The sequence below is a fragment of the Leptosomus discolor genome, chromosome 6 (assembly GCF_034619465.1).
Source record: "Leptosomus discolor isolate bLepDis1 chromosome 6, bLepDis1.hap2, whole genome shotgun sequence".
Classification (NCBI taxonomy): Eukaryota; Metazoa; Chordata; class Aves; order Leptosomiformes; family Leptosomidae; genus Leptosomus; species Leptosomus discolor.
The window spans coordinates 18,893,812-18,907,355 of record NC_141396.1 but is presented as its reverse complement, the minus strand read 5'-3'; the positions used below and the strand labels follow the sequence as shown (position 1 = coordinate 18,907,355).

The 13,544-nt window shown below is 35.3% G+C and overlaps 1 protein-coding gene across 2 annotated transcripts in view; it reads right to left on the bottom strand.

Moving 5' to 3' along the window:
• PLCE1 (phospholipase C epsilon 1) overlaps nt 1-13,544 on the bottom strand; it is a 134,331-nt gene that overhangs the window by 46,128 nt on the left and 74,659 nt on the right. For both annotated transcript variants that reach the window (XM_086466398.1, XM_009954846.1), the window contains exon 3: nt 11,370-11,686. In XM_086466398.1, coding sequence (XP_086322524.1) covers nt 11,370-11,686 — 317 coding nt within the window. The remainder of the gene's footprint in view (nt 1-11,369; nt 11,687-13,544) is intronic.

The window sequence follows — 13,544 nt, the reverse complement described above, 5'->3', positions numbered from 1 at the left end:
ACTGCGGTCTTCAGGAAAAATCAGGTATGACAGCTTAGAGGAAACTTAAGTATATTAATTAAAACATACATTCATAAACAATACTCAGTAAACATACACTTGAATTTTGTGATTTATTGATAAATAAGTGAGTCCAAAGGATATCCTCAAAGGTATGCCTCCACAGGAATCACTGACATTCTCAAATGACTGTATAGCTGCCACTGGATCCCCAAAATACCTGATAATGCATATACTACATTTTTGTTGCCTGGGATGCATAAGCTTCCTCTGCAGTGATAGTATTCAAGAAATAACAAACTTTTCAAGATCTTCATTCAATTGTAAGTTCAGAAGTGGGATACCTCAGATGCTGTCTGTGTACACCTGAGCCAGATGCACCTCACATGAAAAGCAGAGAACAACTCTGTATATGTACTTATTTCTTGGTGACTATGGAATTCACCTGGAAGTTGAATTCAAAACCCTGTTTCTTCCACTTCAGCAAGCAAGTAGCACAGACAGTGTTTTGGAGTGGCACAGTTTCTCTGTCACCTAAACCAGATGTGATCTCTACCTCCAAATGGGGCTTTCTAGCAGAGGGAAGAGAGCAAAGGGAAGCTCCATCCTGGCAGGCTCTGACTTCCAGACACTTCAGCCACTTGGATACAGAACGACACCTCCTCTTCCAGCAGTTCATTCTTGGTTGGCTTGCAGAGCTACCTCCCCAGCTGCATCACACCTGAGGAGCACCTAACCCCAGGATGAAGTACCATCAGGTAGCCAGCTGCCTAGTTACCAGGCTATGACTACAGCAGCATGAGGGCTTCGCAGCTCAGGCGATGCCTGAACCAGCTAGCTCCGGGACCACAGACAGCATGCCCCAGCAAAAAGAGCGCGCAGCAGTAGGCTTGCCAAGAAGATCAAAATACATTCCTCAGAATCAGCATCGATGCTTTTTGGACCAAGTTTTTGTGTTAGATATCACTTTAACTTCAGATCACAATCTACATATCAACATATTGATCATCATTTCCTCAGTTTACTTTTTTTCACACTGAACTTGCATAGTTCTGTTTATGTAACTCATTTTAAACTTCCTTCAGAACAGAAATCATCACAGCAACCCTATAATTAGACTACCGCCGCACTGCTGATGAGTGAAAAGTGTGAGAAAAAGTATCCTGGCTTCATTACTGTAATTCACATGATTACAAGACACAAGGAAAGTCACAAGTTAAAACATGATCCATTAAAACATTTGTTGTTATCAAAACATTTGTCTTTTCATTCAGATGCATAAAAATGAGTGTCCTTCAGGATTACTGCATACTAATATTAAGTAGCAAACAAGCAACATCAAATCAAATAGATACTAAGTTAAGACTGAAATATTTTCTGGTGCCCTAATCCAGAGAAGCACTGACAACATTGTGCCAAATTAATTTCAAATATATTGTAAGGTAGCCTTATCTGGAAATTTGCAGAGGTATAGGAGCCTCCTTCAGATCAGAGTCTGAGCACATAGGATCTGCATCAGATGTCTGGGCAGTGGAAACTGTAGCTGAGCAACGATCTCAAGCACAGTAGTACAAAAAGATCTGGACAGTTTTGGGTTTTTTGAAATGATCTTTTTATATCACCTCTTACTATTCTAACCACACTAAAATTTATTATTTTCAATAAACTTTTTTAAAAGGTTTTGAGGCTTATATTTTTTTGATCAAAGTTTTCAAATAAATTCAAATTAGGTATTGCCAATGCATTTGGGAAAGGCATATTGTAACTTAGCGTTAATCTTCAAACATACTGTGAATATTTTCAAGTCAATGACTGAGCCTCATTTGATGTTTCAACTTGGAATTTTTCATGACCATAGCAATAATAGACCCTTACTTAGGATAGACAAACCTTCCTTTTTCAGGACATCACATTCCCAGAAGGCTCCACAGATTGTTGTTCTCATTTTCACATCCCTTTTCATCTGCATTTTTTTTAAAAGGCAATTAGCACAGAAAAGTTCCTATATTTCAACTGTCAGAATTAATAGTAGGAATATATTTTTTAAAACTTACAGCATTTTATTAATAAAAAATAAGCAAACCCACCCTAAACTTTTAAATATGAGAAATCTATATATTAAAAAAAATACAAGCCTATGTTTTTTATTACCTAATACTGAACTACCACTGATTTAAAGCCATGTCTATATGCAGGAAAAAATCTCCCAATTTTTCAGGGGCAGGATATAGCTTACTACTGATGCTCAGCTGCTTTTACTAATAAAATATGAAGGACATAAAAGAGACATCCATGATGTTGCTAGGCACATGACCTTAAAGTCATTACAAGTGTAAACTACAGGACTGTTTACTATTTACTCTACAGGAATCCTGCTCTACCTGGTACACTGAATGGAACAGCACTTAATGCATGTTGCATTATTAACTGTATCCCTAAATTTGCCATGGATTTACTTTACTCATTTTCTGTTAGTCTTCTAATACTCAGGATTATAATAATTAATATATATATAATTATTTACTATCCTTTATATAACTGCTAGAGAATATATTCTTGTGATTACTTTTTTATGAGAACTAATTTATTGCTTATCTTTTATCAGTATGTAAATGAAAAGGCGGTATTGAGGGAGTAAACTATGAAGAATCTCCACCTGTGAAGCCCAGTGTTTTGTCATTTTTACTGCTTTAAACTCATGTCCCCAGCTCTTAAGTTTATAAGGCTTTTACAGCAATTCCCGAGCTACATACTTCAGTGGGTGATGCTACGTGGAAGAAATGATGTCTTCTATTTTTATATTGCATTTTTTAGGAACTTCATAATACTTGAGAGATGCAGCTTTCAGAGGTGAAATTAGCAAACACAACTGCCTACCTGAAGCTTAACACTTACCACTGCTAGCAAGTAAAATAAAATCTTTTTGGCTTACCACGAAGTAAGATTACAGTACACTTCTCTAACATCTAACATATCAAAATTAACCATGGACAACTTTCTATAATAAACTGTAGCTGATTTAACTACTCCCGATACTGGAGCAAGAAAGCAAGCAATTTCAATACTGATGAAATACAGTGTGTGTATGAGAAGTATCTGAATGCAAAACAAGAAGTTTTTTCAGGCATCCAAAGGATAAGCATGACAACCTGTAACCCATTTAACCAAGCCATTCTAGCTTTAATTATTTATATATATATATATATAATATATATAATTATATAGGTTTGATAAAATCAAGAAACGTAAGTAAAATCTGAACAACATAAAAAAAACATGTAAAAAAATAACCCTCATGAGATACCATGCCATATTTATGGCAAAAGGGAAAAACATACATTACTTTGTTTAAAAGCAGAATTCTTAGTATATCAGTGTACTCTGATTTCTCCCTCTTTAAAAAAAAAATTAAATCCACTTTTCACTTTACAAAGTCTTTCCACAAAATAAAGGTGTTGTTGAGGGATATTATTCTTATAAAACTACAAGAAGCAGATTCATATTTATGAGTATTTTTAAAACACTAGCCATATGCAGCAGTAGGACTAATAGCTGGCTACAATGAGTTCCTTTGCGTTGCTAACTCTGCACAAACCCATCAGTGCATACTGATGAATATAAGGATCACAGTATATAACACAGAACTGGTTTATTTTACCTGGGTTTCACTGAAGTTTCATTATTAAAATTTTGGGGCTTTTTCGTATAACATGCAACATAATTTTCAGATGCGTTTTTAAAATTGCATAACTTATGAACAGATGGTTCACTTTACATGCTTGGTGAAATTATATAATCTATTACAAAAAACATTTACCAATTTAAATCTGATTAAACACTATTCCAAACAAGGACTGGAAACAGTTTGATATTTGTACAAACACAATCTTTTAAAAAGTATCATGCAAACCCATTTAGGCATTACAAAAAAATGCTGAACTAAGAGACAGAGCGCAATATTTATTTACATTCCATTATTTCAGTATAACGATACGCCTCTGTTTTGCTAGTGACGGTTTAAATTTCTGTTTTGATTGAACAATGAAGAAAACTGACCAATTTAAACCATTAAAATAAAACTATCAACAATTGGTGTCCTAAATAGCTGTATTTTTAATTAACTTCACTGAATAGAAGAATGACTTAGTGAATGATGAATCCACCCCAGTAGCAGTACTATACTGGAACAGTGAAAATGTTATTATCGTCTTAGCTTATTTTTTCACAAATCAATCTTAAAAAAAAAAAAAAAAAAAATCATCTTATGTATTGAACTTCTTCTTTTGCATTTTCAGCTCCATAGTTGGACTATGTTCAGACAGCTGTTTGACGATCCTTCAATCTGGTGCAACTTTCAATCTAAGACATCACAATTGTTTTATATGCACGTCTCAGCATGGAAAATTAAATGCTTCATTTTGTTTTAAGTTTTTATTACTTTTCTGTTACTTGAAGCTGTGGCCAGAAAGATCAAGTTACAAGAGACACTTTTCATGTTTATATAAAGGAATGCTTGAAATTATTTAAAATGTTTACGCAAACATAAATGTTTACAATATGTACGTTGAACTTGTGTTTCTGTGGTTGCTTTGCTGGCAAGAAGCAGAAAAGTGTCTGGGAGTAAAAATCATAAATGTGCAAGAGTCTGGGAGGGTAAAATAAACAGGTGCCAAGGAAGATTGCAGCATACCATAAAGGTATGATACCGAGTAAGGGCCACATAGCATGCAAGGTAAAGAAGCAGAGTGAACTCATAACACCATACAGGCATCAGAGAAAAGAATTAAATGAAGAAGAGAAAGGCACAGTAGGCAACAAGGAGAAATGGAAAGAAGTATGTTGTTACAGTTCTCAGGGTCCTAAAACACACTTAGGTACCATTTTCCTAATCTCTTCCCAGCTACCAGGGCTCTGCTAACTCTGCAGAACAGTTTCCTCCCACAACTACACATCGATGAAAGCTAAACTTCTGGTAGTCAGTGCTCTATCAGAGCAGAAGAATGTATTACAACTATCATTATGTGTACAGTCTTAAGAGAATCCAAAAGCCAACAGTTTTGCAAAGCTAGATGTTACTACATTTCACTCCCCTCCTCCCACACTAGCCACTAATTCAGAATCAGCTTTTAATTACATTTGGTAACATGAAAGAATATCTGTCTTTAGCTTGATCCACTTTCTTGCTCTGACAAGACTGTATGATCAATTTGATATTATTAGAAGTAAATGAAATATCAGCTGTGTCTCACTGATGAGTACATGTTGTGCCCCAGTCTCCATTATCATATAGCAGCAGCTTTAATCAAACTTTTAAAGACTATGGGCTTTATTTATGGTTCATGATACTGAATGCGTGTAGCCCAAAATCTTTATGATAAATAACCAAATAGCAAAATACCTTCTAATTATCTCTGTATATATGGCATAGGCTACAATATAGCTTTAAATTCTTCTAGTGCTAAAAAGCTAAAGCATTTAAGAATATGTGAAATATCTACAGGTGGATTTGCTTCTTCCACTCCTGTAAATCTGAATTAATTATTGCATCAAAGTTACATGCTATAAACTGGCACATGTAACAGACCCACAGTGTTTTCTCAAATATATCTGGCTTAGTAATAAAAATCCCCTTATTTATATAGGGATACTATACAACCTTAAAATATACACAAAGATTCTTCGCTACCTGAAAAAGATTTAGAGATGTTAATTCCTACACTGCAAGACTTCCAAGTTTGGAGCTCTACAATTTCTAAAAATACAGGAAAAGTCCATTGTTTTAGAGAAGGCTTTCCTTACTGTCTTCTGGCAACAAAACCAGAATGGGAACAAACTTAGATTATTCTACCAAACTTATTTCATAAAAATCTCATTTAGTCACCTGCTGTTGAAAATTTGAACGAAATGCGTTCAGAGTATCTGAATCAATGTTTTCTTCAAAACATTTATAAAGAAGCAACAGAACTACAGATACTAAACAGGTAAGGAAACAAACAACCCACAGGAAGAAGAGGTACAAGACAAACAGAATTTCAGGTCAAATATTTTAAAGGAACTGAAATGTCATTCCTTTTCCCTGAGATCATTTGAAACCTCAGGCTGTTGCAAGAAGAAAGTGAGAGAAAAAACAACAGGATCCATTCATTCTACTGTCCAATTTTCCTACAACACATTAAGTAAAAAACAAAATTACTTTCCACATTTTCAGTTTCTCCTTTAAACGTCTTCTGAAATATTGCAAAGAATTTTGTAATGTTTTCTATACAGTACAGAGACAAGAGGCCAAAACACAGAAATTTTATGACAGCTAAGATCACCAACTGCCATCCTAGAAAATCAGGATAACCACTGGATCAACAAACATTTAGGAACATATCTGGAGTCTAAAAGCATAGCAGTTAAATTACTAAAAGGAAAAAGTTTAACCTCTCCTTGGACTTTGCATGTTTGTTAAATCTGATCTAAACTTCAGGATTAAGGAACAACCAAAAAAAGCTGCGTTTCAAGCATAGTATTGTAAAAGAGCATTTCTGAAAAACCAAGTTCCAAGTTCAGCCCCATTTAGATGCCTAAGCACTGCCCAGAAGAACTGTAGATGCAGGTGAACATAATATAACTTTCTCTCCTTTTTTCTAAATCCAACAAAATTCCTGGTTTGGATTTCAGTGTTTGATGCCACACTATTATATCACCCCCAACAAAGTGATTGATTGGATCTGTTCTTTACACAGGAATTAGCACCTTGCTAATTGCAGAACAAGTCAGATGCATTTCTTCTTAAGCAGACCAATCTAGCTATTTATTTTCATTAATGCTGAAATACGTGTATTTCAAATCCATTAGGAGCATGGTATAATTTCTCTCAGTTCTGTTCTCCTCCACATTAAAGACCTGATAATTATTACATAGTATCTGGATTCTTTCTGCAGTGTAGTATATCACCATAGTGATTCAGTAATACCTTTCGCCTGCACCTCTCATCCTTCTGCGGTTATCCACCATTTTTAACTTTCCCTTTTTCAAGTCTACTGCATCTACTCCACATGTTGAAAAGTGCTCCAATTCTTTGATTATTTTTTAATTTAACTTTAGTTTTATGAACTATTTCTTAAACAGCTGTGACCAGGCTTTCTATAGCAGCACTATAGAAGTTACTTAAACTTCAGTGGCAATCTCCACCATGACTATCATCGTTCTATACATCTCCAGGGAAGAAAAACCAGAAAAACATGTCTATATATGTAAATGTTACAAATTACTAGTGACAGGGCTATACATCATATGAACTTCTATCTGTTTGAAAACTCCATCAGAGAGAGTAAATCCTGCAGACAAACTGCAACATTAACAGATTATAAGATTCTTATTTTCCTGTGAATATTTTGTTTCCCTGTGAATTTCTGTACAGCCTTGAGAGGCGGAATGACCCAAAACTTTTAAAATGCAAACGAATACAACCCGAGAACATATTCCACCCCATTTTGTGGGATTCAAGCAGTTCATTCATGACTGACATTTCTCACAATATATTTTTGAAACAAGTCATTGGGTGTTCAAGTTCCTTGTCATTGCAGCCACCTTGATTAACACAGTAGGTAATAAACTGATACTTGGAAACCTGCAACAAGAAAAGACACAGGGAGCTACATAATGCCTGAATCATCTCTAGTAACTGTATGTCAGGTCTAAGCCATAATCACACTCTCTTAAGCAAAGGCAGTTTCTGTTTCTGAGCCTCAGCAGTGCAGGATTTGCCAATTGCATGTTTGTGCTATTATTCATGGAGTGCTTGACAGTAGCTTTAATCCATGTTATCCATCTTTCATGTCTCTACACTATTTACACTTCTACAATTTTTTTTGCTATCATTCTTGACAGCGAAAAAATGCATACATGAAGAGGATCTACAGTGCTATAATTTCCATCTTTTGTGAATATTAATAAAGGTAATCTATTTCTCCAATCTTCATTGTTTATTTTTTGAAAAACTTCATATATCAGAAACAAAAGCCACTCAGTTATAATTTTCATCCAGTATCTGTGACAACTAAAGGTATCTCCATCTGCAGTAGAGTTCCTTGCAGTACACCTGAATTTAAGGTCAAAGCACTCACTAAAGCCATGCAAAAGAGGGCAAGGTGAGCAGTTATCACAGCTCCCAGAGGTAAACGAATTGCACCTCTTCCATAATATAGAGGACTCAGTCCACTGACACCCCGAGCAGACACTGGCATTATGACTGCTATGTTCAGATTGTTCCAGGTTAAAAACAAATCGTGTAGCTCTTCAGGCAAGGTGCAAGCAGGCTGTGGAAACCTGGCCACAAAGCCACTAAAAAAGGAGCTCCCCTAAATATATAAGTTGGTTATCTTGCCTTTAAAGCAGGAGTAGAACTCCTATTTAAATTAAAAAAAAAAAAAAAAAAAAAAAATCAGGCAAGGCTCACAACTTAAATTTATACCACCTATCACTATTTATTTTTTGCATTGGCACTCGGTAACTAAGATACTGGCTAATGTCTAGCTGGCCAAAAGCCTATTCAGCCTTCGGCAAGGAACACGAGCTCATACACCCCACTTCAACACAAAGTCCTCCTGACCAAACACTTAAGGCTGACCACTCACTGTGGGGGCTTTCTCCTATGTAAGTCTTTCCTACACCTTTTAGACCCCATTGAGGTCCAAATACTGTAATCCATATTAAGCAACACTAACAAACAGTAAATAGAAAGGTTTAAGCAAATGATTAGAAGATATCCATACTCTATGTATCTCACCAGTAACAATATTTAAATCATTCGCATCTAGAAAACAACAGTTTTGTAACGGCAAACCTATTTAAAGTGTAAGTGAACCATGTGATGTTTCCCAGCATCTATTGCTCAATCTTGCACTCTGCAGTCAATGGGAGTTTGCAACTTTGATAATAAATGGAGGGTTCTGGGAGTTGCTGGAATTTAAACAGTAAATAATACTAGCAAAAATTACCTCAATAAGAACAAATTTTTTCCCTACATTTCACTTAAACTCTCTTTTTAAAAGATATTTTAATAGTTTGAAAGTATTTTAATCTTCATTGGGCTTATTACTTTATAATACCCCTGCAGCCCTCATTCAATCTAAGCTTCCACGAAAACATCAGTATTTTGTCTATTAAATGGAGAAGTTCCTTTATTTCACAAATCAGCAATTATTGACGGTAAATTTAAACAAGAGTTATAAAGTGTTCCTCATTAATATGTTGTAAGTGCCAGAAATACTACTAATAATCATATTGCTTTATGGAAAATCCTCTATACACAATAAGTGCTCATTGAACAGAACAATGGCATGAGATTATTTTTTTTCCCATTATTTATTAGAAGTCTGTCATCCTAAAAGTCATTCTGGCTCCCACATTATAAATACACTTCAGTATTTCTATAAGCAATGCCAAAAAAATCAGCAAGTGCTCACTGACTTTTGCCAACAAAAGCATGACTCTCTGCACAAGAATTTTCTTGCCATTTATAAACAAAGACATTTTGAAAGTTCACGCTTGTGATTGGCTATGGCAACTGATATATTCCACCATAAAATAAAGCAGATAGCAAACCAGTAATTTATTACAAGCAGTAAATACTGTACAATAACTCTATTAAAACAGGTAACACCTATGTTTAAAACAAAGTTATTCCAGATTATATTTAAAATAATCCATTGCATTAAATATTATATAATCTATGCACCAGATAATCAGGAATTAAATCAAATTATATGAAAAATCATCCTGGAGCATTACCAAAGAAATAATGCTAGCCTACCAAGATTGCACAGTCACAAACCTCTAACACTAAAAGTTAATGTTGCCTATTTTTACCAAAACGTTAAAATTCTCATCGATATGAAATAGTCTCAGTAATTTCTGATAAGACTTTCTCACCACCTACTTGCTCTTCAATCCCGTGACCGTCCAGCATCAGAACATATGATGATCAATCTAATTTGTACAGCTAACTGCAAAATGACCTAACAAATGCTCTGGCATTGTGCCTCACCAGGTCATACTGGAGCTTGACCACTTCACCTTTTTCCCCACTGCCCTCACTATGGTGACCATCGTAAAAGAAACACCAGAGGAAGGAGGGCCCTGGCTGGGTCAGCAGCTAGATTCCTCTCCAACTAGGCACCAGCCACAGTGTTTTCCTCAATACAGTAACTAGAGCTAATTTAAACAATTTTTAGGCTCTGTCTAAAGACTGAATATTGTAGTTGCAACTTGTATTTATGTAGTTTTATTTATGTTCCCCTAATAGAATTAGGTGAGAGAAGCAAACATATTTACATTATTTTAGTTCCTAAATCTCAATAACATGCAATACACAGGAACACTTCAAAACATGCTAAATATTCAGTCCCTGATTCTTATTTGCCCAGGAAGTAGCAACTTCACTGTGGGTTAGTAGATATTCTGATCTATCTACTTAATTTTGTGCTGTCTTTTTGATACCTGCACCACTTTCATCTCTTGTTAAAGCATAAGAATGCAGGGGATAGAAACTAAAGGAGTGTGAGTCAAGACTATCTTCATTTTATTCCACTTCTATGAGTCTAGAAACTACTAACACTGTGTATGGTTCACTCAAAAAAGGGAAGAAAGAAATTGTTCCATTTTTCTGGAGCTAAAATCTGAGGTTTTATTTAGCAGGGTTTTTTGTTTTGCTTTGGGTTGGGTTTTTGGGGTGGATTGTTTTTACAGTTTTCTCAATCCTTGATCAATTTTCTATTAAACTCATCAGATGACCATCTTATTAATAATAAAGTAAAACCTTAGTAAAGAACTCACAATTTGGCTTATGGAAATGTTTCATACCAAATACGACACTTCTGTGTATAACAACATTCAAGACCCACACAGTGATTAAACAAATAAACAAACAGTGCAGATTAGTGCAGTTATATTATACAGAATACAGAAACTTCTAGTTTATAATACTTCTGTGCTGACTCCTAAGATCATGCTTAGTCTACAAAAAAAAAAAAACAAATAAATAAAACCCCAGCTCCTGAACAAAATAAACTGACTGAAAGTATATCCCATATTGTCAGTATAAATACAAAGAAATATAAGTCTATTTTTTTTCTTTCTGTTTACTTTACAATGTGCAAGAAAAACTTAGGTTGCAGTTTTCCAAACTCACCGAGCAAATCGGTCACATAGCTCCTATTAAATTCAGTGGAAGTTATTTAGCTAAATCCCCTGGTCATCTTAACTCAGGTTTTAAAAATTTGTCATTACAGCTAAATTGAGCTCTGAGAGATAAAGGAAATAACTAACCCACAAATCAGGTAATAACCCTTGTGAAAAGTAATTTAAAAGTTTTGTCTTACCTCATTAAACCTTGTCACAAGATCTTCTATAGCATTATGTTCACTACTGGGGGAAGAAAGAATAGTAGCAGATATGGAAGCTTTAATAGATGGCAGCTTGCTTTGACATTCCACATTACCCAAATCCCTGGTTAAAAAGCAGAGGTAGTCAATGGGTAAGACTTTCCGGTAGAGCTCCTGCTCCTGCTCAGTCAGAATGCTGGCAACCTCCTCCGGGAACTGGATGAGGTGCTGCAGTTCGATCAGCTCCTTGCTGATACCAGCCACGTTGGAGGGAAGGACGCTGGAGCCAGCCATTGATGTGCACGCTTGACGTTCTAAAACAAAACAAATAAAAAATTTATTAGGTTTCACCTTTAACTCATGGACTGGGCTGTGCAAAAGCAAGACAACTTGTTGTTCTTGTTCTGTTAAACTGTTAGTTCATTTATTCAGCAGTAGACTATATCCTAACTACTTTATATTACAACCTAATACTCCTTTTAGTTGGAGTCTTTTTGCATATCTCTATATCTGGTATTAGCTAGATAGCTGGTAACTGAGGATCCTGAGATTGTGAAGCTACCTGCCAAAACATGCCTGCTTCCTGACATCCAAACGCCTGCTTCAGTCACCTGCAGTCTTGTCAAAACTTCAAATAAAAAGATCATCTGGGCAGGATGTGGCTCTGTTTTGCCTCCATATTAGAGTCCGCAGTATAGAGGGGTTTGAGGCCTTCACTGGGGCATCGAGACCCTACTGCCACAAGAAATAATGTATAATGATCACGTAAAACCCACGTGGGTCAGCATTTTTCTTCATATTCCTCTTGCTAGAAGATACAATTTATCTGAGCTCACTGCATTGTGAAACTAAATGTCCGAGGTTACAAAAAAATTTTCATTCCTCTGGGAAAATGCATGTATTTGGGAGTATGCATGTTTTATCCACTATTACAAAATATTCATGGTAGTTTTATAATATCTTAACAGTGATGCCCCTTGAAAAAAAAAAAAACAAACAAAAACTTTTCCTAAGAAGGAAGAAGCCAAGCTTTATAAGACTGTGTGGGAAGCCTGAAACATCAACACAATGATTCCAAACCAGTGAGTCTGAGTCTTCTGACTAGATAAGTTTAGAATGGGTTCTCCGAACAGTAATTTTTCAAGAATTACTTAAATATATAAACAGCCATAGTAATATATTCTGTACTCTTCTTCCTTCCCAGGAAAAGGAGTTTGTTTATTTGCATTGCTTCACAAAATATCATTAGAGATTTTTTTGCACACATAATGGAGGCACACTCCATATCTATCTTTTACTTCACTTTTTTTATATCAATAAACTCTCATTTCACAGAGGGAGCAAATACAATTTCTGCTCTCTAAAAAAAACCCAAGTTCATAATGACCGATTACAATTCATTCTCATATAATAAACATAAAATATGCTACACAAGGTTTACCTTGTTACATTAATTTTATGCAAACTCTGTTATCAATCAGTGGCAAGTTAAAAAACCAGAAAATTGCCTTTTCTTGATATATTCTACTAAAAGCCAGAAGATAGATTGTAGCAGCCCTAAATAAAGCCTTTGGGCTAACAGAACTTTTTGAGAAATTTTCAAATACATAAAAGGCTTCTGAAAGAGTTGAACAGTATTTTTTTTCTGTAACTAGACTGGCAAGCAAAAAAGTGACAGACTTAATTTGCAACAAGCAATATCCTGGTTACATAGGGAGGAACAGGTATAACCTCAAGGATAGTGAAGTAGTGCTATGCAATATCTGCACATACCAAGAAATCTCTGTCACTGAAACTCCTGCAAGAAAGATTGGGGGGAAATAAAAGGACAATTAAGAACACCATGTTGACATGTCGATCCTGTTTTAGGCAGCAAGCGAGATGCCAGACTTCCTTTCAGTCTTGTTTGCTTTGATTCTACATAAGACTCCAATTCTGTTTTCTGCTTCAATCTGGGCAGAACAATTCTGAAATGTTTGGTAAGAAAAAGCTCTTAAAGCTCACTTGCACAGTTCTTGACTTTGCAACAGAACATAAGTTTATGCCAAAATAAAAACAATGCAAAATATAATGTTAATTTTATATTATTGGATTGTATATTTGCATAGTGCTTTGCATATACGGACCAAACTGTCACAACCAGCTTTATGTCAGAAAGAGGATATGGAAGGC